The 26,730-nt window shown below is 60.0% G+C and overlaps 2 protein-coding genes across 4 annotated transcripts; both read right to left on the bottom strand.

The window, feature by feature from the left end:
- Positions 1-211: 211 nt before the first annotated feature.
- On the bottom strand, positions 212-7,243 carry GZMM (granzyme M). 2 transcript variants are annotated; one of them, XM_063620007.1, is made up of 5 exons: positions 6,931-7,243; positions 2,716-2,875; positions 1,475-1,610; positions 950-1,213; positions 212-505 (listed from the first exon to the last, which is right to left on the bottom strand). In XM_063620007.1, the coding sequence occupies exons 1-5, from the start codon at positions 7,112-7,114 to the stop codon at positions 344-346; spliced, it is 906 nt and encodes a 301-aa protein (XP_063476077.1). In that variant the 5' UTR covers positions 7,115-7,243; the 3' UTR covers positions 212-343. The 2 variants fall into 2 exon arrangements, with proteins under 2 accessions (XP_063476077.1, XP_055103775.2); XM_055247800.2 differs by having other exon boundaries at positions 2,716-2,872.
- Positions 7,244-9,696: 2,453 nt separating this feature from the next.
- CDC34 (cell division cycle 34, ubiqiutin conjugating enzyme) lies at positions 9,697-18,581 on the bottom strand. 2 transcript variants are annotated; one of them, XM_055247804.2, is made up of 5 exons: positions 18,172-18,581; positions 14,907-14,993; positions 14,703-14,800; positions 13,858-13,992; positions 9,697-10,447 (listed from the first exon to the last, which is right to left on the bottom strand). In XM_055247804.2, exons 1-5 carry the CDS (start codon positions 18,346-18,348, stop codon positions 10,234-10,236), a joined length of 711 nt encoding a protein of 236 aa, XP_055103779.1. In that variant the 5' UTR covers positions 18,349-18,581; the 3' UTR covers positions 9,697-10,233. The 2 variants fall into 2 exon arrangements, with proteins under 2 accessions (XP_055103779.1, XP_055103778.1); XM_055247803.2 differs by lacking the exon at positions 9,697-10,447 and adding an exon at positions 10,736-11,264 and having other exon boundaries at positions 18,172-18,493.
- Between the last annotated feature and the right edge of the window lie 8,149 nt (positions 18,582-26,730).

Raw genomic sequence — 26,730 nt, 5'->3', positions numbered from 1 at the left:
GGAGACTGAGGCAGGAGAATTGCTTGAACCTGGCAGGCAGAGATTGCGGTGAGCTGAGATCGTGCCACCGCACTCCAGCCTGGGTGACAGAGGGAGACTCTATTCCAAAATAATAATAGTAATAGTAATAATAAAACAACCCCCAGGGAAATAGGTTTGTCGGAGGCCGCGCAGCCAGCGTGGACAGAGGTGGGCTGGGACTGAGGCAGGCTCTGAGCGTTTCTTCATTAGGATTTATTGGTCCCCTCCCTGTCCCTCCCACCCGTCCTCACCCACCCCACTGCACCCCTGGAGGGGAAGGGTCCTGTGGAGACAGCGAGGGGGTCCCCGTCACCCCAGGGCATCAGGCCGATCGGCCGGTGACCTTCCTGATCCAGGACACGTAAGGCGCCACAGCGGTGGCCACGGGGGGCTTGAAGATGTTGGTGCAGACCCTGGAGCTGAAGGACAGGACTCCGGCCAACACCTGGCCTTTGCCACACACCAGGGGCCCGCCCGAGTCACCCTGCAGGGATGACACACTGCAGCTTAGCCTCTGCGCCCGCTGAGGGGACGAGGGGAGCAGGGCCCGCCGAGGGGAGCAGGGCCGGGCCTGTTATCCCCGGGCTCAAGGAGACACAGGGGCTGCTCCCAGCCCACGAGTGTCCCCTCCTACCCTCCCGCTGGCCCTGTGAACCCTGCCCCTTTTTCCCACCCCGGACCGTCTTTGCTGGAGCAGAAGTCACAGCTCTGCCGCTTCCCGGCTGTGTGGCCTTGGGCGGGTTGCTAAACCTCTCTGAGCCTCAGTTTGTGCACCTGAGAAATGGGACCACTGCCAGTGCTTCCCCACCCCCCAGCCCCTGACAGGACTCCCCAGAGAACGGGAGAGCCAGGAACCTGCCCGGCGGCTGCCCTGGCCCCGGCCCTCCCGCCAGCCTCGTTCCCCCAGCCCCACCCGGGCGCCCCTCACCTTGCAGGGAGCCTGGTCCTTGGAGTCAGCCGCCAGGCAGACCATGTGGGGGGAGAGGCTGCCGTTCCAGAAGCGGCTGTTGTTACACATGCGGGTGTCCAGCACGTGGAGGTCCAGCTCCCGCAGCACCCGGGACAGGGGCCCGCCTTGGTGGGTCAGCCCCCAGCCGGCCATGCTGCACCGAGTCCCTGCAGCCACCACCTGGCGCTTACTGGGCAAGGCCAACGGCCGGATGGTCCGGCTGGGCTTCACTTTCCCGTCCAGCTACGAGTGACAGGAAGGGGCAAGTGAGCAGGGGGAGGGGATGAGAGTGCGGGGGGAGGGGCGGCAGTGCAGGGGCAGGGGGCGGCAGCAGGGGGAGGGGGCGGCAGCGGGGGGGAGGGGGTGGCAGTGGGGAGGGGTGGCAGTGGGGGGAGGGGTGGCAGTGGTGGGAGGGGTGGCAGTGGGGGGAGGGGCGGCAGTGGGGGAGGGGCACCCGTGGTGGACAATAGGGTGCCCGGTTCTCCCTGTCCCGTCCCTGCACACCTGAAGCAGCGCGAGGTCGTTCTCCAGGGCAGGGACTGGCTTGTAGTGAGGGTGCTGGACGGCTGCCTTGATGTGGAAGGTAAGACCGGGGTCGTCCAGGGTGTGGAGCCCCAGCACCAGCTTCAGCCGGGCCATCCTTGCGACAGAGGGAATCAGGGTGCTGCGGCCTGGCCCGGCGTGGACGACCCGCCACATACAGTCCCGGCCCCCACTGTGCCTGTCGTCCACGGCCATCACTCACAGCCGCTGCCCCTCACAGGCCTTGGCTCGGCCAGTCCTTCCCTGTGTCTTCGCCACCCACCTCCTCCAGGAAGCCCTCCCTGCTCTCACCCCTGCCCCAGACTTCTGCCTGGCCCTGGCCCGAGGCAAGGGCTGTGTGCCCAAAAATCCAACCCCAAGCCTACAGCTTCACGAAAACCAGCTCTGGGAATTCCCTTCACTTGGGGCCCCAGGCTCAACCACAGTGATTTGTACAGGGCTTGACACATGCCAATCCTCCTAAGTGTGCCCCGACTACAGAGAGCCAAGCCCTCTTTCCACAGGACTGAGGGGGGTCAATCTTTCCACCTTGTGAGACAGGCTTCCTGGTAGTGCAGCAGAGCTGGAAGACAGACAGGCTCCAGAGCGCCTCCTGTGAGCACCTGGATCAAGCCGCACCTGAAGCCAGACCTCCTCCTAGACTTCGCAGTTACACAAGCCGGCAGATCCCCTTTTGTTACTTTGACCATCTTGATCTGGGCTCTGTATGACGGGCCAGGCCTGAGATAGGGCAACTCCATGATGGGTCACTCAGCGGCTTCCTGCTCACCAGGAACCAGGTCGATTCCCAAGCCACTCTCGAAGGCCGGCTTCGACCTCCTGGCCACAGGTGGCAAACACCCCCACCTGACCCTCCTTCCTCAGAGCAGAAGCCCTGGACTAAGTTGGGTCCATCAGCGGGTGAATGGACAGACACAATGCACTCCGTCCACACCAGGACTGTGGCTCAGCTGTGAAAGAAGCCAGGCTCTGACCCAGGCTGTGGTGTGGAAGGAGCCGGCCCTGCCAGTGCCTCTTGCAAGGAGTCAACCTTCTCCAGGAGTCCCACAGCCGCAGGTCACTTAAACCTGCCTAAGCCGTCACCGGGAGGGGAGAGGGGTCCGACAATGGGCCTAAATCTCCCAGAGCCCACCCCCTGCGAAGAATGGGGGCTGTCGGATGGACTCCCCGGACCCCTGGGGTGGGCAGGGCAGGGTACTCACCGCTGGACAAGGCAGTGGGCAGCTGTCAGCACCCACTTTGGGTGCACCAGGACACCCCCGCACAGGTGGGAGCCATCTCTCTGCAGTGAGGCCATGTACGGGCGCGAGTGGGGCATCACCTCCCGGCCCCCGATGATCTGGGTCTCAAAGGAGCTGCCTGCTGGGATGGGGGACAAACAGCCAGGCTGGGGCTATATGCTCCCCCCTCCGCCTGCCGCGACTGTGCTTGCCCAGCTCAGAGGCCCAGGACCCCAAGCACATGTGCCATCCTAATGAAGTCCTCGATGTTCCCTGAAAGTTTTAGGCTGACACGTGTGGGCTGCCCTTCATCCCTCCCATCCCCCTCTCATCCCCCCATCATGTTCCCCCCAGGCCACCTCCCAACCCCCTTCCCAGGACCTCCCCAGGCCCCACAGCCAGAGGAGTCCTTCAAAACGCACATCAGGCCGGATGTGGGTGGCTCACGCCTGTGATCCCAGCACTTCGGGAGGCTAAGGGAGGATCACTTGAGGCCAGGAGTTCGAGACCAGCCTGGGCGATACAGCGAGACCCAGTCTCTAAAAAAAACTTTTTTTTTTTTTTTTTTGAGACGGAGTCTCGCTCTGTCACTCAGGCTGGAGTGCAATGGCACCATCTCGGCTCACTGCAAGCTCCACCTCCTGGGTTCAAGCGATTCTCCTGCCTCAGCCTCCCTAGTAGCTGGGATTATAGGCACCCGCCACCACACCTGGAAAATTTTTGTATTTTTAGTAGAGATGGGGTTTCACCATGTTGGCCAGACTGGTCTCGAACTCCTGACCTTGTGATTCACCCACCTCAGCCTCCCAAAGTGCTGGGATTACAGGCGTGAGCCACTGCGCCCGGCCATTTTTTTTTTTTTTTTTTTTTGAGACGGAATCTCGCCGTGTCGCCCAGGCTGGAGTGCAGTGGCGCAATCTCGGCTCACTGCAAGCTCCGCCTCCTGGGTTCACGCCATTCTCCTGCCTCAGCCTCCTGAGTAGCTGGGACTACAGGCGCCCGCCACCACGCCCGGCTAATTTTTTGTATTTTTAGTAGAGACGGGGTTTCACCGTAGTCTCGATCTCCTGACCTCGTGATCCGCCCGCCTCGGCCTCCCAAAGTGCTGGGATTACAAGCGTGAGCCAATTTTTTTTTTTTTTTTGAGATGGAGTCTCCCTCTGTTGCCCAGCCTGGAATGCAGTGGCGTGATCTCAGCTCACTGCAACCTCCGCCTCCTGGGTTCAAGCGATTCTCCTGCCTCAGCTTCCCGAGTAGCTGGGATTACAGGAGCGTACCACCATGTCTGGCTAATTTTTTTGTAATTTTAGTAGCGACAGGGTTTCGCCATGTTGGCCAGGCTGGCCTCAAACTCCTAACCTCAGGTGATCCACCCGCCTCGGCCTCCCAAAGTGCTGGGATGACAGGCGTGAGCCACTGTGCCCAGCAAGAAATGTACTCTTTAAATAGGTAAATTTAGGCCGGGCGCGGTGGCTCAAGCCTGTAATCCCAGCACTTTGGGAGGCCGAGGCGGGCGGATCACGAGGTCAGGAGATCGAGACCATCCTGGCTAACACGGTGAAACCCCGTCTCTACTAAAAATACAAAAAAATTAGCCGGGCGTGGTGGCGGGCGCCTGTAGTCCCAGCTACTCAGGAGGCTGAGGCAGGAGAATGACGTGAACCCGGGAGGCGGAGCTTGCAGTGAGCCGAGATCGCACCACTGCACTCCAGCCTGGGTGACAGAGCAAGACTCCGTCTCACAAAAAAAAATAATAATAAATAAAATAAAATAAAATAAAATAAAATAAATAAATAGGTAAATTGTACAGTGCATAAATTATTTCCTAATAAAGCTGTACAAAAATTATTTTAAATCAATCATACATTTAAAAGGATCGATTTCATAATGTAGCGTAAATCAGCTCAAAATCTTCCTCTGTATCCCCATCATGCTTTGAAAATCGAGTCCCCGCTTGGGGACCGGGTGCCGTGGCTCACGCCTATAATCCCAGCACTTCGGGAGGTCAAGGCGGGCAGATAGCCTGAAGTCAGGAGCTGGAGACCAGCCTGGCCAACGTGGTGAAACCCTGCCTGTACTAAAAATACAGAAATTAAGGCCGGGCGCGGTGGCTCACACCTGTCATCTCAGTACTTTGGGAGGCTGAGGCAGGTGGATCACGAGGTCAGGAGATCGAGACCATCCTGGCTAACACGGTGAAGCCCCGTCTCTACTAAAAATACAAAAATTAGCCGGGCGCGGTGGCGGGCGCCTGTAGTCCCAGCTACTCGGGAGGCTGAGGCAGGAGAATGGTGTGAACCTGGGAGGCGGAGCTTGCAGTGAGCCGAGATCACACCACTGCACTCCAGCCTGGGTGACAGAGCAAGACTGTCTCAAAAAATAAAATAAAAAAAATAAATAAATAATAAAAAATAAAAATACAGAAATTAGCCGGGCGTGGTGGTAGGCATCTGTAATCCCAGCTACTTGGGAGGCTGAGACAGGAGAATCGCTTGAACCCGGGAGGCAGAGGTTGTGGTGAGCCGAGATCATGCCTTTGCACTCCAGCCTGGGCAAGAAAAGCAAAACTCCATCTTAAAAAAAAAAAAAAAAAAAGGCTGGGCGCGGTGGCTCACGCCTGTAATCCCAGCACTTTGAGAGGCCGAGGCGGGTGGATCACCTGAGGTTGGGAGTTTGAGACCAGCCTGACCAACACGGGGAAACTCTGTCTCTACTAAAAATACAAAATTAGCCGGGCATGGTGGCGGGCACCTGTAATCCCAGCTACTGGGGAGGCTGAGGCAGGAGAATCGCTTGAAACCAGGAGGCGGAGGTTGCAGTGAGCCGAGATGGCACCATTGCACTCCAGCGTGGGTGACAAGAGTGCAACTCTTGCTGTGCCTGCAAGCTGCCTGCACCCCGGGGCCTTTGTCTGTCTCACCCAGCTGCCTGCGTGCCTTTCCCCCACCGGCTTCCTCCCTTGCTTTATGCTCTTGTCTCCTGCAACGGCCCCCCACCTGCCCTCTTGCCCTCTGTGCATCCTCTGCTCTGCTGGCCTCCTAGCACCAGCCCCTCCCAAAGACTGTGGCACACAGCCTCGTGCCTGGCCTGTCTCTTCCAGTCAGACAGGAGGGCAGGCCTAGAACAGCACGAGCCCTGCAAATATGGATGGATACACAGAAGCAAAGGAGAAAGGAAGGAGGGACACAGGGAGGGAGGAAGGAGGGATGGAAGGAGGAATGGATGATGGATGGATGGGAGGAAGGAGGGGAGGGAGGAAAGGAAGAGAGAGGCATGATGGATGGATGGGTGGATACATGGAAGGAAGGAGGGAGGGAAGGATGATGGGTGGAGGGAAGGAGTGAAGGATGGAGGGAAGGAAGGAGGGAGGTTGAAAGGAGGGATGGATGGATGAGTGGGTGGAAGAATGGGAGGAAGGAGGAATGATGGGTGGATGGACAGGTGGAGGGAAGGAAGGGGGAATGAAAGGACGGAGGGAGGGATGACGGACCCATGGGTGGAGGGATGGATGATGGATGGATGGGTGGGTGGAAGAATGGAAGGAGGAATGATGGGTGGACGGACGGGTGGAGGGAAGGAAGGGGGAGATGAAAGGAGGGAGGGAGGGAGGGATGATGGACCCATGGGTGGAAGGAAAGAAGAATGGGAGGAAGGATGATGATGACTGATGGCTGGATTCCTACCTCTGTCCATCTTCTTGGGTTCCCAACTCATCAAGAGCCCCTGTCACTCAGTCCAGCTGGAATGCAGGGGAGCCGCCACCCACCTCCCTCCTCCCTCACTGCTGGGCACCTAGTCCCAGCCAAGCCCTTGGTGGTGGCAGGCAGCCGGCAGGGATCGAGTCCCAGCTCTGCCCTCCCAACTGGGCAGTCCTAGGTCAGTATCTCCTTCGCCGAGCCTCAGTTTCCTGCTCTGCACCTTGGGTGTGAGCGTGACTGCTGCCTTCTGGCTGCTGCTGGGAGGATGGACGAGGTGAGCCGGTGGCCACCACACACTCCCACGGTCCTGGGACGTCCACTCGCGGTGAAGCGTGAGGAGCTCGGGACGTCCCAGGCCTCAGTCTCCCTCCAAACAAGGATGAATCTCCGCTCTTACACCCAGGATGTTGGCGCCCACGCCCACCCCTCCCATCCAGGGACCCTCCCTCCCGAGAGCGCTGGGCCTCAGTGTCCCCCCTGCACTCTGGCTCCCACTCACCTATCGACAGGACCCCCAGGGCCAGCACCAGCAGTGAAGACACACAGGCCTCCATGCCGCTGTGGAGACCCGGTGTGGGTGCTGGCCCCAGCCCCAAGCCTCCCCACACGCGCTTCCTGTTGGGGAGGTAACAGTCACAGCCCCGCCCACCGCTGCACACCCTCCACCCTCCACCCTTGAGCATTTTAGAAAGTGTTTCTCAAAGAGGACTGGAGATGAAGCCACACAACCATCATCACACGTGAAAAAGTAACACCTTTTTTTTTTTTTTTTTTCAGAGACAGAGTCTCACTGTCACCCAGGCTGGAGTGCAATGGCGCGATTTCCGCTCACTGCAAAGCCATTCTCCTGCCTCAGCCTCCCAAGTAGCTGGGACTAGAGGCGCCCGCCACCACGCCCGGCTAATTTTTTTGTATTTTTAGTAGAGACGGGGTTTCACCGTGGTAGCCAGGATGGTCTCAATCTCCTGATCCGCCCACCTCGGCCTCCCAAAGTGCTGGGATTACAGGCGTGAGCCACCACGCCCGGCCAAGTAACACTTTTTTTTTTTTTTTTTTTTTTTTGAGACGGAGTCTCGCTCTCTCGCTCAGGCTGGAGTGCAGTGAAGCAATCTCGGCTCACTGCAAGCTTCGCCTCCCGGGTTCACGCCATTCTCCTGCCTCAGCCTCTCCAAGTAGCTGAGACTACAGGCGCCCGCCACCGCGCCCGGCTAATTTTTTGTATTTTTAGTAGAGATGGGGTTTCACCATGTTAGCCAGGATGGTCTGGATCTCCTGACCTCATGATCCGCCCGCCTCGGCCTCCCAAAGTGCTGGGATTACAAGCGTGAGCCACCGCGCCCGGCGACACTTTTATTATCATTATTAATTTTTAGAGACAGGATCTCCATTGCCCAGGTTGGAGTGCAATGGTGTGATCACGGCTCATGGCAGCCTCGAACTCCTGGGCCCAGGCGATCCTCCTGCCACAGCCTCCCAAGTATCTGTGATGACAGGTGCTATCACCATGTACGGGTAATTTTAAAATTATTTATAGAGGCCGGGCTTCCGGGTTCACACCATTCTCCTGCCTCAGCCTCCCGAGTAGTTGAGACTACAGGTGCCCACCACCACGCCCAGCTAATTTTTGTATTCTTAGTAGAGACGATGTTTCACCGTGTTGACCAGGCTGGTCTCAAACTCCTGACCTCAGGTGATCTACCTGCCTCGGCCTCCCAGTGCTGGGATTACAGGCATGAGCCACCGTGCCCGGCCACTACTTCCTGTCTCTGAATCGGACTCTAGGGACCTCCCAGGAGTGGAATCACACAGGATCTGTCGCGTTGGCGTCTCTCCGAGCGTGACGTCCTCAAGGTGCATCCAGGCTGTGGCCTGTGTCACAGCCTCGCTCCTTTTCGTGGCTGTGTCACATACCATTGTGTAGATGGACCACGCTGTGTTTATGCATTCACCAGCAGACGGATATTTGGGCTGTTCTAGTTTTTGGTCTTCATGAACAAACTGGCCGGAGGTGGTGGCTCACACCTGTAATCCCAGCACTTTAGGAGACTGGGGCAGGAGGATCGCTTGAGCCCAGGAGGTCGAGGCTGCAGTGAGCCGTAATTGCGCCACTGCTCTTTGGCCTGGGTGACAGAGCAAGACCCTGTCTCAAAAATAAATAAATTTAGGCTGGGTGCAGGGGTCACGCTTGTAATCCCAGCACTTTGGGAGGCCAAGGTGGGCGATCACCTGAGGTTGGGAGTTGGACACCAGCCTGGCCAACATGGTGAAACCCCGTCTCTACTAAAAATACAAAAATTAGCTGGGCGTGGTGGCGCGCACCTGTAGTCCCAGCTACTCGGGAGGCTGAGACAGGAGAATGGCGTGAACCTGGGAGGCGGAGGTAGCAGTGAGCCGAGATTGTGCCTGCACTCCAGCCTGGGTGACAGAACAAGACTCTGTCTCAAAAACGAAACAAAACCAAGCAGCTATGGATGATCCTGAGACTTGGGTGTGGCTGTGCCACTAAGACTTCATTCACAATAGGGGCGGACGCCAGGTTTGCCCTGAGGGCCATGGTTTGCTGAGATCCCAGGGCCCCATTTTCTGTCTGAACTTGGTGGGAAACCTCATCCTCACAGCTCCTCCACCCTGGATCAGCCACTGCGCGGCTTTTCGGGTACCCAGAAGCAAGGCCAGGAGCTTCTGGAGAGCTGAACGCAGGCAGGTTCCTGGAAGCCAGTGTGCCCTGGGGAGGGCAGTGAAGCTCCGAGCTTTCCTCCGTGACATGAAATAAAATGATGCTGGGTACTTCCTGACACCAGGATGTGAGGTGCCTGCCCTGTGTGTGCCCAGGGCCATGGCTCCCCATCCCGAGGCAGTGCCTGGAGGGAGCTAGAGCCGCCGGAGTGCTGATTGGGGGGGCATCTGTGGCCCTGGGAGCCCTGAGCTGCTAAGATCAACACCCAGGCGACTGTGTACCCAGGACGAAGCTTCGCTGGTGCCTGCAGAGGCAGCTCCTGTCCCACTAGATGCTCCTGGTCACAGGGAGGAACTCTGGGGGCTTTCTGGCCGCCCCTGTCCCGCAGGCTGGGGGATGCTGCCCAGGCCTGTCTGACCCAAGTCATGGGAGTGTACAGGCCGCAGGACCAGGCTGCTCCCTGTGCCTCCCAGGACAGGCCTCCCAGATCCACACCTGGCGTAGCCAGGGTCCAGGTGGGGCTGGCCGCGTGCAGTCACTCATGGACCTGGGGGCTGCCTCTCCCTCCCAAGCACAGCTTCTCTGGCCTCTCATAAAGTAGTTTTATTTAGATTTCAAACAAACCAAAGCAGGGAGAAGAGTCGGCCACGGTGAATCCGTCCACTCTGTGCTGGACGTGGCTCCAGGCCCTGGAGCTGACAGGTGGGACCGGGCCCCTCGGACCGCTACACCTGGGCCTCCTGGGCTGGCAGTGTCAGGGAACGGCCCCCCGCCCACGTTCCCAGCAGCGCCCCCGTGGCTCCTCCGGGGTGCAGCCAGTCCAGAAGCCGGGGGGCCCCGGCAGAAGTCGGGCTCAGCTCCCCTCCCGAGAGGACAGGTGGGCCGGCCACTCCCACCCTGGACCCGTCCACTGAGCCCCGAGTGATGTGAGTGGCGGTGGGGCAGCCCCTCTTCTCTGAAGCAAGTGAAAACCCAGAACAGACACGGGGAAGGAGAAAAAGAGCCAAAACGAAACAACCAGAGGAGACGGGGACCAGCACAAAACCTCCGTGAGGTAGTCTGTCGTCTAAGGAGCCACGGGTCCGGCCCTAGTGAGGTAAACTCTGCGAGTTTATTCTGGTGGTGTCAGGACTCCTCCGTGCCAGAGTCATCCTCATCGTCCCCGAAGCAGCTGTCGGCCTCGTCCTCCACCTCACCGTCCTCGTAGTAGTCGTCGTAGAAGAGGTCCGAGCCCTCGTCGGGCGCTGGCGCCTTGGTCTTCACGCAGTACTCGGCCAGTGTGGTGGGCACCTTCACGCCGTCACGCTCTGCGTCCACCTTGGTCCCCAGGACCTGCTTCCTGGGGGGACAGGGTGGGTGAGGGCGCCACCCACGTGCCTGGACCCGGCCCCTGCCCGGCCCCCCTGCCCCAGGTCCGACGCTTATCCCAGCGCTCAGGTTTCTTTTCTTTTTTTTTTTTTTTGAGACGGAGTCTCGCTCTGTCGCCCAGGCTGGAGTGCAGTGGCGCCATCTCGGCTCACTGCAAGCTCCGCCTCCCGGGTTCACGCCATTCTCCTGCCTCAGCCTCTCCGAGTAGCTGGGACTACAGGCGCCCGCCACCACGCCCGGCTAATTTTTTGTATTTTTAGTAGAGACGGGGTTTCACCGTGGTCTCGATCTCCTGACCTCGTGATCCGCCCGCCTCGGCCTCCCAAAGTGCTGGGATTACAAACGTGAGCCACCGCGCCCAGCTAGGTTTCTCTTAAAACGGCGTGTAGCGACCACTTAGGACAAAGCCCTGTGCGTGAGGAGCTCCAGGGGGAGAGATGACAGAGGAGGGGGCTCGGGAAGGGCAGGAGGTGCGGGTGGGAGGCTGGACGGGCGCAGTGCAGTCACAGCCGCCCACCCCGCCCCGAGGCACACCCCACAGGGACCCATCAGGAGCTGGGAGGAAATAACGATGCCGGCAGCCGGGAGGCCCACGCAGCCCCACTCAGAGCAAGAGCCTTTCCTGAGCACAGGAGCAAAGGGAGCAGCTGGGAGGGGCCAAGGACGGGAGGCAGGACCATCCCTGGAGCCGGGAACCAGCACAGGCGAGACGGCAAATGCAGAAACGGCCTGAGCCTCTTCGTGGCCTCATCAGGATTCTAAACCTGGGGGCCTGGCCATCCCGGCCTCTAGGCAGGAAGGGAGGACAAGTTAGCTCAAACTTCCTGGAGGACACCGTGTACACTAGGCCCTACGAGGGGCCGCGCCGCACACACCGAGGAACCTGCCCCCAGCTCCACCTCCAGAACACACGTCAAAGAATGTCCCCCCAGGACTGGAAGCAAAGGGGCTTCCAGGGGTGGCACAGCAGGGCCGGGCTGCACGTTGACCCCATTTGACAGAAAACAGGAACGAAGCTGCAGCCTCAGGCAATGGGCTCGGGACTCCAACCCGGCCCTCGAGCCCCTATCACCAACCAGGCACGGCTCTGGGCTCTGGGCCTGGCTGCTACCGGGGTGTGCGGGTCCCACAGTGCCCGCATGGCAGGGCACCAGGGAGTGGACAGACAGCCTCAAGCCCAGCCCACAAGCCCAGTGCTTTCTATGGGGAGGCACGACGCATGGAGGGCAGGCGTCTGGCCTCAGGGACGTCCCTGGGCGGCGGGACTCAGCGGATGCCATGCTTTGCTTTCCAAGCTCTCCAATGGGCTGGGTGGGTGGCGGGTGGCCCGGGGACGGCACTGCATGGGTGGCTGCCATGGGGAGACACAGGGGAGGGCCAGGGTGGGAAGTGACCTGCGTCATGGAGGTGCCGCCGGCACACCGCCAGCATGAGCTGGAGGACCGTCTGGTGGTGCTGTTCAGCAAGACCAACATCCCTGACCAAGCCAGGCTCCATGGCAGCCCGCCCGGCACAGCTCAGTGGGACTTGGGCTGCCACAAGGCCAACACACACACAGACTTAAAAACAGGCAGAAACAGCGATCACAGCACTCCACATGGCACATGTGAGTTGGCCCGCAGGGAGTTTTGACGGATAAAAATAGTGTGGCTTTTATTTCTGTGCTGGGATCTCAGGGGGGTGGTGCCTCAGGGAGGTTGCCGGGAAGAACTGGGCCAAGGAGCCAGCCACATGGGCCAGGTGACATGGCCGGGCCAGGGCCACCGAGGACATCTGCACAGAGGGATGGCCAGGGCAGCTACCCTGTGACCTCCAGAGGCCAGCAGGTGCTTGCAGGGCACTTCCCAGGAGGCCGCACGGGGCCCGCCCACCATGGCTGCTCAGAGCCGAGACCGCCCAGCACCAGGATGCTGCCCCGGGCTGACCAGCGAGTGCAGGACGGAAGGTGCCCTGGATGCTCGTGGGTCCTGGGGTGAGGAAGACACATGGATTATGTGTGCAATATTTTAAAGGTTGTTTTTAAGATTCTGCTTATACAAAATACCAACGAAAGTAGGTGAGGCCTCTGTGAGGAAATCTATGCAATTTGACTCTGAAAAAAAAAAAAAATGGATAGGAAAGGCCTCTACGTAACAGGAAGAGCAGGAACCGTTAAGGCCGTCAGCCCGTAAAGAAAGCCTCGTCTCTGTACACAGACACGCAAGTGTTTACACATTCATGTGAACACAGGCACCCAAGAGAAGGGGCTGTGGGGCTCAGCTCTGGGGCACGAGGGCGACGGGAGGAGAGGGAGAGCCGTGGGTCACCACACACAGCCACGCAGGCGAAGTGGACCGCAGGTACAGAAGGCACTGGGAGGTGGCTGCACAGCCATACCCAGAGCTCGCCAGGCCAAGAGCCTGCAGGGACGCACTCCAGACACAAGGAAAGCCAACACCCCTGACTAACAGTCAGTCACTGGGCACGCACAGCACGACCCCATTTCTTCATTAAAGCACGGACATGCGTTAAACTGAAAAGCCTGGAAGAATCTATGAAAACATTAACCACCAGGCCAGGTGCGGTGGCTCACGCCTGGCATCCCAGCACTTTGGGAGGCCGAGGCGGGGAGATCACCTGAGGTCAGGAGTTTGAGACCAGCCTGGCTAAGACGGTGAAATCCCACCTCTACTAAAAATTACAAAAATTAGCCAGGCGTGGTAGTGGGCACCTGTAATCCCAGCTACTCGGGAAGATGAAGGGGGAGAACTGCTCCAACCCAGGAAGTGGAGGCTGCAGTGAGCCGAGATTGCACCACTGCATTGCGGCCTGGGCAACAGAGTAAAACTGTCTCCAAAAAAAAAAAAAAAAAAAAAAAAAAAAAAAAAAAAGGCCAGGCCAAGCGCAGTGGCTCACGCCTGTAATCTCAGCTTTTTGGGAGGCCGAGGCGGGTGGATCACGAGGTCAGGAAATCCAGACCAGCCTGGCTAACACGGTGAAGCCCCATCTCTACTAAAAATACAAAAAATTAGCCAGGCGTGGTGGCGGGTGCCTGTAGTCCCAGCTACTCAGGAGGCTGAGGCGGGAGAATGACGTGAACCTGGGAGGCTGAGCTTGCTGTGAGCTGAGATCTCGCCACTGCACTCCCTTCTGGGCGACACAGCCAGACTCTGTCTCAAAAAAAAAAAAAAAAAGGAAAAAGGGCAAGAAGCTGGGCTTGAACCTGGCTGGACCTTCCGCCACTCGGCCCGGCCTCCATCTGTGACTGGCACCCTGTAAATGGGCACCAGGAAGCTCCGCCACCCTCACCAGGATGGTGGGGCTGGGTGGCCGTGGGACCAGGGGCTGGGGTGCAGGCCGGATCTGAGTCTCTCCTCCCGTGACGCCCCCGCCCGCCCTCACCGGATGATGTCTGTGTACTCCCGATCCTTCCCCTTGCTCTCTTTCCACTTCCTATACATCACGGAGGCGTCCACGTTGGCAGGCGAGAAGGTGTTGGGCTCGTTCAGGAGGGAGATCACACTCAGGAGGATGGTCCTGTGGGGAGGGCGGGTTGGAGTGGGGCGGCCCGGGGCACCCCAGCCTTCCGGCTCTTCTCTGGCCCTGAGGGTCACGGGGACATCTGGACCCGCCCAGCAGGTGACCTTCATCTGGCCTCATGGCCTCTGCTTCTGTCTCAGGCCCCCAGAACAGCAAGGGCTGGACCTGCATCAGCCTCCTCCCTCCCACGCCAAGACCAGGGAGAGCAGCAAGGTGCAGACCCCTCCGTCAGACCTGGGGCTGCCCTCACGCCCCCATGTCCTGCCTGGACTACACTCCAGGACACACAGGCAACACGGCCCAGTGCCCGCACCCGGGGACGAGGCCCGGGCGGCACATGTGGCACGAGGCAACCAACCCAGAGACGGCTGGGGAAGGAGAAGGACCCAGGACTGAGGAGGGTGGGACACCTCTAGGTGGTTCCAGACGGTGGGGCGGGCCTGGGGTCCTGGTGGGAGTCTGCATAGACACCACAGTGCTGCAGGCCTCATGAAAGCACCTACCGTGCAGGTAGAGTGAGGCCCAGGACCGCCGGCTGGCAGGTCCCGAATCAGGCCTCGGTGCCACGGCCTGCAGGGGGAGCCCGGCCTACCTGGTGTTCTGGGTGGACACGGGGGGTGGGACTGGCCGGATTGTCTGGGTGGACACGGGAGGGAGCCTGGCCTACCTGATGTTCTGGGTGGACATGGGGGGTGGGGCCAGCTTACCTGACGTTCTGCGTGGGGTTCCACCTCTCTGAGGGCAGCTCCCCACTCTGGGGGTCGTCCACCGGTGGGTGGAGGATGGAGATACACACGTCCCCTGTCTGCACAAGGAGAAGACAGGTCGGAACAGGTCGGAGGTCAGCACGGGCTCCCGGCACCCCGGTTCCCGGAGGATGAGGATGTGAGGCCCGTGGGGGCCGCGCTCACCTCGTAGATGTTAGGGTGCCACATCTTGGTCAGGAATCGAAAGGCCGGTGGAGAGTATGGGTAGTCGATGGGGAACTTGAGGCGCGCCTGCAGGGGCAGAAGGCGGGTGGCTCAGCCCAGCCCAGCCCCAGGCCCTGCCCCAGCTCACAAGGTGCCCAAGGCCATCCCACTCCCAGTGCTGGTGCCTGAGGGTGTGTGTGAGGGACACCCCATCCCGGCCAGGGCAGGGACTCTCACGGGCCTGGGGTCAAGTCCCCAGAAGGCTGCCTCAAGCCTTTTCTGAGTCACCTGAGCTGGTCCCAGCTCCTACACAATCCAGGTGGCCGGGACCCGGCCCAGCACAGCTGCCGGGGAACGTGGGCACTGGCTGCCCGCGTGGCTCCAGGCCCGTGGCAGCCCAGGTCAGGCACATGGGACCCAGGCCAGGGGCACCCACCAGCAGACAGAATGGACTGGCAGGGGCTCCAGGCTCCCCTCGGATGGAGCTGAAGCCCAAGAGCAGGGCTGCACCTCCAGAGCATTGGCAGCCAGGGTGTGGGGAGGGTTCGCGCAGATGACTGCTCACTCAGCAAACACTCGTGACACCTGCCCTGGCCCAGGCCGTGGGAGGGGATGAGTCAGTATGGCCGTCTGCCCTCAGGTGTCCGGTCTTGGGGGGTCAGGCAGGCAGACCCATAGGTCACAGAAACCTGGCAGGACTCGTTCCCTGTCAGCATCGCCCCCTGTGGTCACCCAGGCTCTGGGGGTCCAGACCTGCTGGCAAGGACAGCCACAGAGGGAGGATTGCAGCCACGTGCCGGGTGACAGAGCTGTCTGGCCTGCAGCCTGGGCGTGATGCCACCCACAGCCCTCCTGGGCCACAGCAGGTAAACAAGGAAGCCTCACTGTTTTCCTGCTGGGCCCCAGTGCCAGACACAGAGGGTGTCTGGGTCAGGGGTCCTGGTGGCACTCAGCACTCCAAGGCACGAGGGCAGCATCCCCAAAGAGTGATCGTGGGCAAGGCCTGGACAGGGAGGGCACTTGGGGGGTCTTGGATCGTTGGCGGGCCCCTCCTGGACAGGGAGGGCACTTTGGGGGTCTTGGGGGGTGTCCTCTGTTTGACAGAGAACTCACTGGGGCCCCGTGAGGCAAGTGACTTGGCCGCGGCCACAGAGCAAGGCTGGAACTTGTCTCAGAACTGCCTAGCAGTTCCCCAAGACCTCAGGCCCCCCAAGCCTGGTGCTGGGTTTCAGGTGCCAATCCTTGACAACAGCCAAGGCCTCACCTGTACCAAACCCCACCAAGTCCCAATGAGCCTCTTGTTTTCGTCACCTCTAAGAATGCCTTTTACCCGGAGCAGGCCCAGGCTCGGAGAAGGACAGCGCCCCACCAAGCGCACACTGCAAGTCAAGCTGTGCAGGGCTCTCTCCGGCGGCCCCTGCCCCAGGGCTGTCTCCGGCTCCTGAAGGAACAGTGGCTGCAGGCAGTGGCTGGGCAGCAGCAGCCCTGGGCACTCGGCAGTTCCTGTACTTCCACGCTCTCCCAGCTCCCTCCCAGCACAGTGGGAAGGGAGAGTCCTTGTGGGTGGCAGCACCCCCGTCTCAACGCTGGCTTCTGACGACTGACCCTGCGGCAGATGTCTAGAGGCCCCTCCCTGGGAAATCTGGAAAACCGGATTATCCCCTAATGCCGGCCCACAATCCCTGGCAACCGGTCTGGTGGGCAGCAGCCAGAAACCCGCATCCCTTCCTTCCAGAACAGCAGCCGCCTCACAGGCCTGGCTTCGAGGTGGGGCTGCCCCTCCTCATAGCCAGCTGCTCCCCCAAGCACACAAAAGGGGCTGGGGGAGGGGGCTGCTAAAACCATTTGGCAACCTCCAGGCCCAAACTCTGTTCCCTGTGTGGGGACGCAGGATTCCAGATGCAGAACCCACAGGCCACCCACCCTCTGCTGTAACCCAGAACCTCAGCTCAGGAACGGCCCCCAGCAGACCAGGCTGCTACCCTCACAGCCGCTGAGCGGGCGCGGTTCAGACATTCATTAGCCCGGAGAGCAGACACACATCGTGCGGGAGGCATCCGTTCCTCGGCCCCACGCCCGCAGCTGGCCGGGGCAGAGTGGGCCAGGCGGTGCCGTGTCGTGTCCAAGCTCTTGGCAGGAAGTAACGGCGGGAGGGGGAGATTCCTGGACAGGGTGCTCGTTCCCCACCTCTCACACAGGGCCCCTCGCTTGGTCCCTCTGGCCCCGAGAACGAGGTCCCTGAACGCTAAAAGGAGTCAAAGGTCACGTCTGGATCGTTAGATCAAGAAAACGGCCCTGGTTTTGGCCTGAGTCCTTTTCACATGGGACAGAAACAGCCTCCCTGCTCCCAACAACAACAAAAACATCAAGAAACTGCTTGGAATTAAACCGCCAGAGGGCAGAAGAAATGGCCCAGAACTCGGGGTTTGGGTCACAAGAAGCCACCTGTTCAGTGGAATCTGAGAAAGGCCAAGACCAGCTGGGATGAGCGAACCCGGAGCTTCTGAGGTCGGGGTCCGGGACGCGGGTCCGAGCCGGGAGGCCTGAGAAGAGCTGCAGGGAGCAGGTGGGAGGGACGCCCCTACCTCAGCCTTCCCGAGGGCGCAGGTTACATAAAGCAGGGGATGAAGCCCAGGGCGCCGGGCCGGCTGCTATTGGCAAGGGTGGCCGCTTTCCAGGCAGGTCCTGGCTGCCAAGGCTCATCCGGGCCTTTGTTGGAGCCTGAGCGAGTGGCCGCGCCAGCCACCCCCAGGCTGGCCTCGCTCCCCCGCTCACGGGCCCAGCTCCCCAACAATAGCAGCTGCGGGGTCTGGGGGGGCCTCTTTGTCTCCTCCGGGGAGGGCAGCTGAAAGGCCGGCGCGGCCTCGGCTCCGCTCCCTCTTTCTCGCAGGGGCGGAGGGGGAGGCAGCCGGGGTCGAGCCCCCGCCAAGGAGGTGGGCAACAGCCCCACGCCCAGATGCTACAGGGAGGGCCCCCGGCCACCCCTCCGGGGGCCAAGAGCCTAACAGGGGACCGGACGGTGCCTTAAAGGGAACTGGGGATTTTCGGGGACTGCAGCAGAGACTGAAGGTCCCCGAGACCGCCCGAGGAGGGGGCCGGGCAGAGCTGGGTGGGGGAACCTGGCCATAGAAGGGAAACAAGCCCAAGCCAGGAGGCTGCGGGGCCCGCCCAAGAACAGCGCTAGGACCGCGGGGCAGGGAGCTGGTTCCCGGCGCCCGAGATCGCTCGTCGGCTCCGGGACCCGGGCGGGGGTCGCCGCGCTCACCTTGAAGTAGCCGCCCTCGTAGTAGGTGTTGGGGGGCCCGAAGATGGCCACCTCCCAGTTGTATAGGTCGCCCTCGTCCACCAGTGTCACGCGGAAGCCCTCGACCGGCTCTTCCTGCAGCCCCTTGAGCTCCAGCAGCAGCGCCTTCTGCGAGCTGGGCACTAGCGGCCGAGCCATGGCGGCGGCGGAGGGGCCCGGGGTCGGCGCCGCGCGGGGCCGCGCGACCACCGCGAGTTCGCGAGACGGGCCGGGCAGCGCACCGTCCGAGGGGGAGCCACTAGCGCCGCCGCCTGCCTCCTCCTCTGCGCCGCCGCCGCCCGGGGACCCCGAACGCTCCACCAGCTCTGGCACCGCCGCCCCAACGGCGCTTGCCTTGACTGGGCCCGCGCGCCCCGCCCCCCGCTGCGCCTGCGCGCTCCGCCGGGCCCCGACTGCGCCTGCGCGCGCCGCGGCCAGGCCCGATCTACGCCAGCGCGCCCGCCCGCGGGGGACGCCGGGAAGTGGAGTCCCGGCCCCGGTCCCGCCTACCGCGCCGAGCGCCGCCGCCGGGAGGGAGGGTTAGAGCGCGCAGCCCTGGGCTCTTCCGATCCCCGAGGCCGCCGCCGTCGCCCCCAGCTCGACCAGCACCGCGGACGCTGTGCGCAGGGAGGCGGCCAGGGCTGCTCTGCGCCGTCGCCGGCCCGGTCCCCCGGCTTTGGGGTTGTTTTGTGACGTTCCGGCGCGGGGCGGGGCCGCGGGCGGTGAACGGGGCTCGGCGCGGGGTCCTGACCAGGGCCGGAGGGGCGGGGCCGGTCCATCCGGCGCGACCCCGCGTCCCCGCCTCCGTTTCCCCGTCTTTACAGGGGACGGGCGCGAAGTCTGTTCTCGGATCGCGCTGGCCACGCGGAAGGGAGGAAGGGGCGGGAGCGAGGCGGGGTCCGCAGACCTGGCTTCCAGGCGCGGCGCTGCCTCGGTTCCCCCGACAGCCGGAGCTCTGAGAAGTGGGCGAGGTCAGGGAGGGCTCTGACGGGTGGGAGGCGGCGAGGGCTTTCCTGGTCCCCGTGGAAGTCACCATGTGGTGTGAGACGAGTGCAGACGCTGGAGCCATCAGAGGTTGGCGAGGTGCTCCTGCCCCCCAGAGAAATTGGGAAACAGGCGCACCCCAGCCAGCATCCGCTCAGCACCTGACCCGGGAGAAGCGCCAGCCCCACGGAGCCCCCACCCCAAGCTGAGCCCGAGCCCGGCTGTGCCTCCTCCCAGCCTGACCTTTGTCCTACCCGAGTCTTTTTTTTTTTTTTTTTAATGAGACAGAGTCTCGCTCTGTGGCCCAGGCTGGAGTGCAGTGGCACAATCTCACTGCAACCTCTGCCTCCCGGGTTCAAGCTAGCGTCCGCCTCAGCCTCCCGAGTAGCTGAGATTACAGGTGCCCGCCACCACGTCTGGCTAATTTTGTATTTTAAGTAGAGATGGGGTTTCATCATGTTGGCCAGGCTGGTCTCGAACCCCTGGCCTCAAGTGTGTTGTTAGGTTTTGAAAGGAAGGGGAGGATGCAGTTTGGACTAACAGTGATCCGTCTGCCTCGGCCTCCCAAATGCTGGGATTATAGGCATGAGCCACCGCGCCCAGCCCACCTGAATCTTGACCCCAGCTGATCCGGGGCATCACTGTGACCCCACCTGACTTCTGACCCGGCTCAGTGGCTGCCCAGACGCCCACATGCTCCTTTCCGTGAAGCTTGGTCGGGAGAACTGGCCGTGGTGAGGACGGGGCAGCCCAGCCTCCCCTGAGTCATGCCTGTGACTGGGGTGGCCCTGTCCTCGGCCTGTGCCGGTGGCATTGTTGCTATGCCCTGGGTACACACAGCTGCATCAACACACAGGCTGGGCGTGGTGGCTCACGCCTGTAATCCCAGCACTTTGCGAGGGCAAGGCGGGCAGATCACGAGGTCAGCAGACCGAGACCATTCTGGCTAACACGGTGAAACCCCGTCTCTACTAAAAATACAAAAAATTGGCCGGGCGTGGTGGCGGGTGCCTGTAGTCCCAGCTACTCGGGAGGCTGAGGCAGGAGAATGGCGTGAACCCGGGAGGCAGAGCTTGCAGTGAGTCGAGATCGCGCCACTGCACTCCAGCCTGGGTGACAGAGACTCTGTCTCAAAAACAAAAAAAAAAAAACAAAAAAAACACAGTCTGGGACCAGGGCCACTCCATCCTGCAGGTGCCCCAACGCCTGGCCCCTGGCCTCATGAGTCTGGTGCCCAGCAGAGGACCAGCAGGCAAACCTGTCTGGGGAAAGGGAAACCCATCAGGAGTGGAGAGGCAGGGAGGGATCCAAGAAAGAGCTCTGTGCCGAGCGGTCATTTCCAGAGCTGTCCAAGGCCCAGGCCGTGGCGTCCTCGCCCGTAAGGGCCTCTGGGCCTCCTCCCTCAGGCCCCTCTGCCTGGCACCCTGGGGACCTGGAGTAAAAGGAGAGTCTCGGGACTAGGGGGGCCCTCTGGCTGTGGCCCTTTCACCAAGGTTCCCAGGGTTTTCTGAGCCTCAGTCTCTCCCGTGGCACAGGTCACGGATATATTGCTGGCATCGTGGAACCGGCAGGCAGCAGCTCATGGGTAAATTAATGCTAATTAGAATAATCACGAGTCCTCCTCTGAGGGCTCCCAAAATCTCTCTTCTTCCGTACACCCACATCCCAGGAAGTACTGTGTGGGTGAGGGAAGTTTTCTTTCTTTTTTTTTTTTTTGAGAAAGAGTCTCGCTCTGTTGCCCAGGCTGGAGTGCAATGGCACGATCTTGGCTCACTGCAACCTCCGCCTCCCAGGTTCAAGCGATTCTCCCGCCTCAGCCTCCCGACTAGCTGGGATTACAGGCACACACCACCACACCTGGCTAATTTTTGTGTTTTTGGTAGAGATGGGGTTTCTCCATGTTGGTCAGGCTGGCCTCGAATTCCTGGCCTCAGGTGATCCACCCGCCTCAGCCTCCCAAAGTGCTGGGATTACAGGCGCGAGCCACTGAACCCGGCTGCCGCTTTTTTTTTGTTTTTGTTTTTTGTTTTTGAGAAGGAGTCTCGCTCTGTTGCCCAGGCTGGAGTGCAATGGCACGATCTTGGCTCACTGCAACCTCCACCTCCCGGGTTCAAGCCATTCTCCTGCCTCAGCCTCCCGAGTAGCTGGGACTACAGACGCGTGCCACCACGCCCAGCTAGTTTTTTGTATTTTTAGTAGAGACGGGGTTTCACCGTGTTAGCCAGGATGGTCTTGATCTCTTGACCTCGTGATCCGCCCGCCTCGGCCTCCCGAAGTGTTGGGATTACAGGCTTGAGCCACCGTGCCCGGCCTGGGTGGGGGAGATTTTCAAGCCCCTCCAGCTGGTCCCACAGGGCCCCGACCCCCAGGGAGGCTCAGGCTCACACCACCCTGGAGCGGTGGACACCGGGGGAAGGGTCATCCCATCAGTTCCCAGGGCCCCCACCCTGGGCTGCAATGATTGGTTCAGGAACAAGCATGTGACTCCTGACGTCCAATGAGATTCAGCCCTGGGACATTCCTCTGGGATCACAGTGCTGGGGTGGCTGAGCTGGAAGGACCTGGGCCTGGAGTTACCGGGTCATGGTGTCACCACGGGGCCTGTGAACAAAGGCGGCACCATAGGAAAGCTGAACCGGCTGATGAGAGGGGAAACGTTGATAATCCCATTAGTGATCTTGGATCCAGCTGGTACCTGACCTCCCCTGGATGTTCCAATGATGCAAGCCCATAAATTCTTACTCTGTTTGTTTTGAGATGGAGTCTCTCTGTGTCACCCAAGCTGGAGTCCAGTGGTGCAATCTCAGCTCATTGCAACCTCTGCCTCCCAGGCTTAAGCAATCCTCCCACCTCAGTCTCCGAAGTAGCTAGAATCACAAGCGTGCACTGTCACACCCAGCTAATTTTTGAATTTTTAGTAGAGATGGGGTTTTACCATGTTGGCCAGGCTGGTCTCGATCTCTCAGCCTCAAGTGATCCTCCTGCCTTGGCCTCTTAAAGTACTGGAATTGCAGGCGTGAGCCACCACGCCCAGCCTTTCTTAGTTTATTTTCCTTTCCTCCCTCCCTCCCTGTTGCTGAGGCCGGCCTTGAACTCCTGGGCTCAAACAGTCCTCCCACCTCAGCCTCCCAGGTAGCTGAGACCACACGTGCACACCACCACAACCAGGTTAAATTCCTTCTTCGTGCTGGGCGCCGTGGCTCACGCCTGTAATCCCAGCACTTTGGGAGACCGAGGAGGGTGGATCACCTGAGGTCAGGCGTTCCAGACCAGCCTGACCAACATGGAGAAACCCCGTCTCTACTAAAAATACAAAATTAGCTGGGCGTGGTGGCACATGCCTGTAATCCCAGCTACTAGGGAGGGTGAGGCCCGAGAATCACTTGAACCTGGGAGGCAGAGGTGGCGGTGAGCCGAGATCGTGCCATTGGACTCCAGCGTGGGCAACAAGAGTGAAATTCCGTCTCAAAAGTAAATAAATAAATAAAAATAAATTCCTTCTTCGTTAAGCCACTTTATTTATTTATTATTATTATACTTTAAGTTTTAGGGTACATGTGCACAATGTGCAGGATTGTTACATATGTATACATGTGCCATGTTGGTTTGCTGCACCCATTAACTCGTCATTTAGCATTAGGTGTATCTCCTAATGTTGTCCCTCCCCCTTCCCCCCACCCCACAACAGGCCCCGGAGTGTGATGTTCCCCTTCCTGTGACCATGAGTTCTCATTGTTCAATTCCCACCTATGAGTGAGAACATGCGGTGTTTGGTTTTTTGTCCTTGGATAGTTTACTGAGAATGATGGTTTCCAGCTTAATCCATGTCCTTACAGTGGACATGAACTCATCATTTTTTATGGCTGCTATTAAGCCACTTTGAGTTAGGTTTTCCATCACACGGCACAGAAGAGACTTAAATTCAAATCTAGTTTCTGCCATGACCTTGGAAATATTCCTCAAACATTAAACCCAGTCTCAGGTTTTTTTACTTTATTATTATTATTATTATTTTTTTTTGAGACGGGCGCGATCTCCGCTCACTACAAGCCCCACCTCCCGGGTTCACGCCATTCTCCTGCCTCAGCCTCCCGAGTAGCTGGGACTACAGGCGCCCGCCACCACGCCCGGCTAATTTCTTGTATTTTTAGTAGAGACGGGGTTTCACCGTGGTCCCGATCTCCTGACCTCGTGATCCGCCCGCCTCGGCCTCCCAAAGTGCTGGGATTACAGGCGTGAGCCACCGCGCCCGGCCTACTTTTATTTATTTATTTTATTTTTGAGATAGTGTCTTGCTCTGTCACCCGGGCTGGAGTGCAGTGGCTCCATCTTGGCTCACTGCATCCTTTGCTTCCCGGGTTCAAGTGATCCTCCTGCCTCAGCCTCACAAGTAGGTGGCTTGTGCCACCATGCCGGCTAATTTTTATATTTTTAGTAGAGATGGGGTTTCACCATGTTGCCCAGGCTGGTCTGGAACTCCTGACCTCAAGTGATTCACCCTCCTTGGCCTCCCAAAGTGCTGGGATTACAGACGTGAGCCACCGCGCCAGGCCTATGAGTTTCAGTTTTTATTTTATTTTATTATTTTATTTTGAGACAGAGTCTCACTCTGTTGCCCAGGCTGGAGTGCAGTGGCACGATCTTGGCTCACTGCAATCTCTGCCTCCTGGGTTCAAGCAATTCTCCTGCCTCAGCCTCACCGAGTAGCTGGGACTACAGGTGCGCCACCATACCTGGCTAACTTTTGTAGTTTTAGTAGTGACGGGGTTTCGCCATGTTGGCCAGGCTGGTCTCGAACTCCTGACCTCAGGTGATCCGCCTGCCTCGGCCTCTGAAACTGCTGGGATGACACGCGTGAGCCACTGCACCCGGCCCGAGTTTCAGTTTTTTAATCTGAAAGTCGGTTAGATAAGATAGTTGTGCAAGCTCTTGCTGTGGAGCCCGAGATGTCACCGAGACTCTTGCACGATGGCGTCTTGCTGCTCTCGTGCCCTGTAGGGAGGAAAGACATGACCTCAGAAGGCAGAGGGGTGCGTGTGGGAGGATATGGTCCTCAGAGGAGAGGGACACGGAGCCAGGACACAGCAGCTGTGGGGCCTTGGGCAACATGGCCGGACCTCGTCTCCACAAAAAAAAAAAAAAAAAAAAATTGTTTCTTAAGTAGCCAGGTGTGATGGTACACACCTGTGGTCCCAGCTACTTGGGAGGCTGAGGCAGGAGGATCGCCTGAGCCCAGGAGTTTGAGGCTGCAGTGAGCTGTGATTTTACCACTGCACTCCAGCCTGAGCGACAGAGCGAGACCCTGACTAAAAAAAAAAAAAAAGGAAAAACGCAAAAGGCTGTGGGGCCCGCGTGCTTCCAGATGCGTCAGAACCGGCTTCCAGGTCAGCTTTCCTCTGTGCAGTTCCAGGCCAGTTCCTCACCGTGGAAGAGGGAATAAGGCCCCCAAGACGTCCACATCCTGATCCCCAGAATCTGTGGCTGTGCCACCTCAGGTGGCAAAAGGGACTCTGCAGGTGTGATAAGAACCCCAAGATGGCAGAGCATCCGGGGTGATCGGGGGCCCATGTCCTCACACGGTCCTTTTAAGAGGGCGGTGGGGGGAGGGGGCCGAGAGTCAGAGACTGGAAGAGGTTGCGCTCTTGGAGGTGAAGGGGGAGGAAGGGCCTGGAGCTGAGGGATGCGGGTGCCTCTGGACTCTGGGAAAGGAGGAAACAGGTTCTCCCTGAGCCCCCAGGAGGGACCAGCCCTGTTCATGCCTTGATTTTAGAAGTTCCGCCTTCCAGAGCTGTGAGATGATACGTTCGTGCTAAGTCACTAAATTTGTTACTGCAGCTACAGGGATTAACACCTCAATGACTTCCAGGGATTAACACACCTCAATGACTTCCAGCTTCTTCCTCGGGGAAAATTGTTTCCTTCTTTCCCTCCCTTCGCCTCCCTCTCTCTTCCCTTCCCCTCCCCGCTCTTCCCTTCCCCTCCCCCTCCCCGCTCTTCCCTTCCCCTCCCCCTCCCCTCCCCTCCATTCTCCTCCCCTCCCCCCCTCCCTTCCCCTCCATGCTCCTCCCCTCCCTTCCCCTCCCTTCCCCTCCCCTTCTCCTTCCCTCCCTTCCCCTCCCCTTCTCCTTCCCTCCCTTCCCCTCCCTTCCCCCTTCCCCTCCCTTCCCCTCCCCTTCTCCTTCCCTCCCTTCCCCTCCCTTCCCCTCCACTCTCCTCCCCTCCCCTTCCATTCCCTTCCCCTTCCTTTCCCTTGCCCTCCTTCCCTCTCTCCTTCTCTTCCTTCCCTTCTATGTGCAAATCCAGGTTCTGGGGATTGAGCAGTGAACAAAAGCAGCAAACTTCTTGCCCTTGGGTTCACAGGGAGAGAGGCCACAAACCAGCATATAAATACATAAATAAGCAGTTTCTAAAGAATGCCAGGGGCTAGAGAGCCACAGGGATGGTGTAGGAAGGCACCTTGGACCCAGGAGGTGACATTTGAGCAGAGACCCCGCTGGTGTGGGGAAGCAGCAGGCAGGTCTGCGGGAACAGTGCTGCAGGGAGAGGGAACAGCACGTCCAGGGGCCCTGAGGTGGGGACAGCCTGACTGGCTAGAGGCCCAGGGTGGTGAGTGCGGGACAGAGGTGAGAAGATGCCGGAGAGCCTCCCGCTCAGCTGTCCTGAGTGCCGGCCTTATTCACAGACATGGCGGAGGTGATGGGTGCAGAGTCTGGCCCATGCACCCAACCCAGCCAGCCAGCACTGTGCTCCTGGAAACAGCTCCCGGCTGCATCTGAGTGGCCAACTGGGTTTCTCTGAACCCATCGCTGAGGCTGGGGGAGGGAATGCTCTGATGGGCTGGTGGGGACTGGGGGTCCAGGTGGGCGAGGGTGTTGGCTGGACCAGCCAGGGGCGGTGAAGGGCTGGGGGTCCAGGTGGGCGAGGGTGTTGGCTGGACGAGCCAGGGGCGGTGAAGGGAGGTCAGGCAGGGTGCCTCAGGATGAGGTGCAGTGAGGGCCACTGTGGAGCCCGGGAAGGCGTCTGGGCGTGGTCTCAGTGCTCAGTGGATTGGGTGAGAGGCTTCCACAGAGACCAGAAACTCTGGAGGAGCCCAGGGTCCAGGGAGCCGGCCAGAAGCTCCGTCTTGGATGTGTCAGGTTTGGGATGTCTCCAGGGAGCCAGGAGAGGAGGACTCTTGGGAGGAGGGGAGGCCCTGGACGGAGCCACCAGTGGAGCTGGGGAGAGAGAGGAGGCTTCCAAGGGGGACTGTGGGGTGGGGCAGGAGCCTGTGGCTGCTGCCAGAGGGAATTGCCGCGTTCTACGCTGCTGTGAGGCCAGGGAGGACGGGTCAGCTTCCCGGCTGCACTGGCAAGGGTCATGCCGGGATCAGGACAGAGGGAGTCCTCGGGACCTGAGGGCAGGCACAGTGGGCAGCACAAGGTCAGGGATCAGGGGAGGCCCCGGGGAGCTGGGTGGGCCAGGGAAGGTGGGCTTCCGTCGGCCTTGGCCTCAAGGGACCGGGGCGGAGTGTGAGCTGCACCCTGGGACCAGCTTTGGTGTCCTCTGATTGGTCACTCC

The sequence above is a fragment of the Symphalangus syndactylus genome, chromosome 17, assembly GCF_028878055.3.
Source record: "Symphalangus syndactylus isolate Jambi chromosome 17, NHGRI_mSymSyn1-v2.1_pri, whole genome shotgun sequence".
In the NCBI taxonomy this organism is placed as follows: Eukaryota; Metazoa; Chordata; class Mammalia; order Primates; family Hylobatidae; genus Symphalangus; species Symphalangus syndactylus.
This window is presented reverse-complemented; position numbering and strand designations above follow the sequence as displayed.

Coding starts and splice junctions, on each gene's coding strand:
- GZMM (XM_063620007.1), bottom strand. CDS start 7,114: ATGCTCAAGGGTGGAGGGTGGAGGGTGTGCAGCGGTGGGCGGGGCTGT. Junction 1,611..2,715: donor GCCCACTGCCTTGTCCAGCG/GTGAGTACCCTG, acceptor CTCTGTCGCAAG/GATGGCCCGGCTGAAGCTGG. Junction 1,214..1,474: donor ACGACCTCGCGCTGCTTCAG/GTGTGCAGGGAC, acceptor TGTCACTCGTAG/CTGGACGGGAAAGTGAAGCC.
- CDC34 (XM_055247804.2), bottom strand. CDS start 18,348: ATGGCTCGGCCGCTAGTGCCCAGCTCGCAGAAGGCGCTGCTGCTGGAG. Junction 14,994..18,171: donor ACGAGGGCGGCTACTTCAAG/GTGAGCGCGGCG, acceptor CTGCCCCTGCAG/GCGCGCCTCAAGTTCCCCAT. Junction 13,993..14,702: donor AACCCCACGCAGAACGTCAG/GTAAGCTGGCCC, acceptor CCCTCCCCACAG/GACCATCCTCCTGAGTGTGA.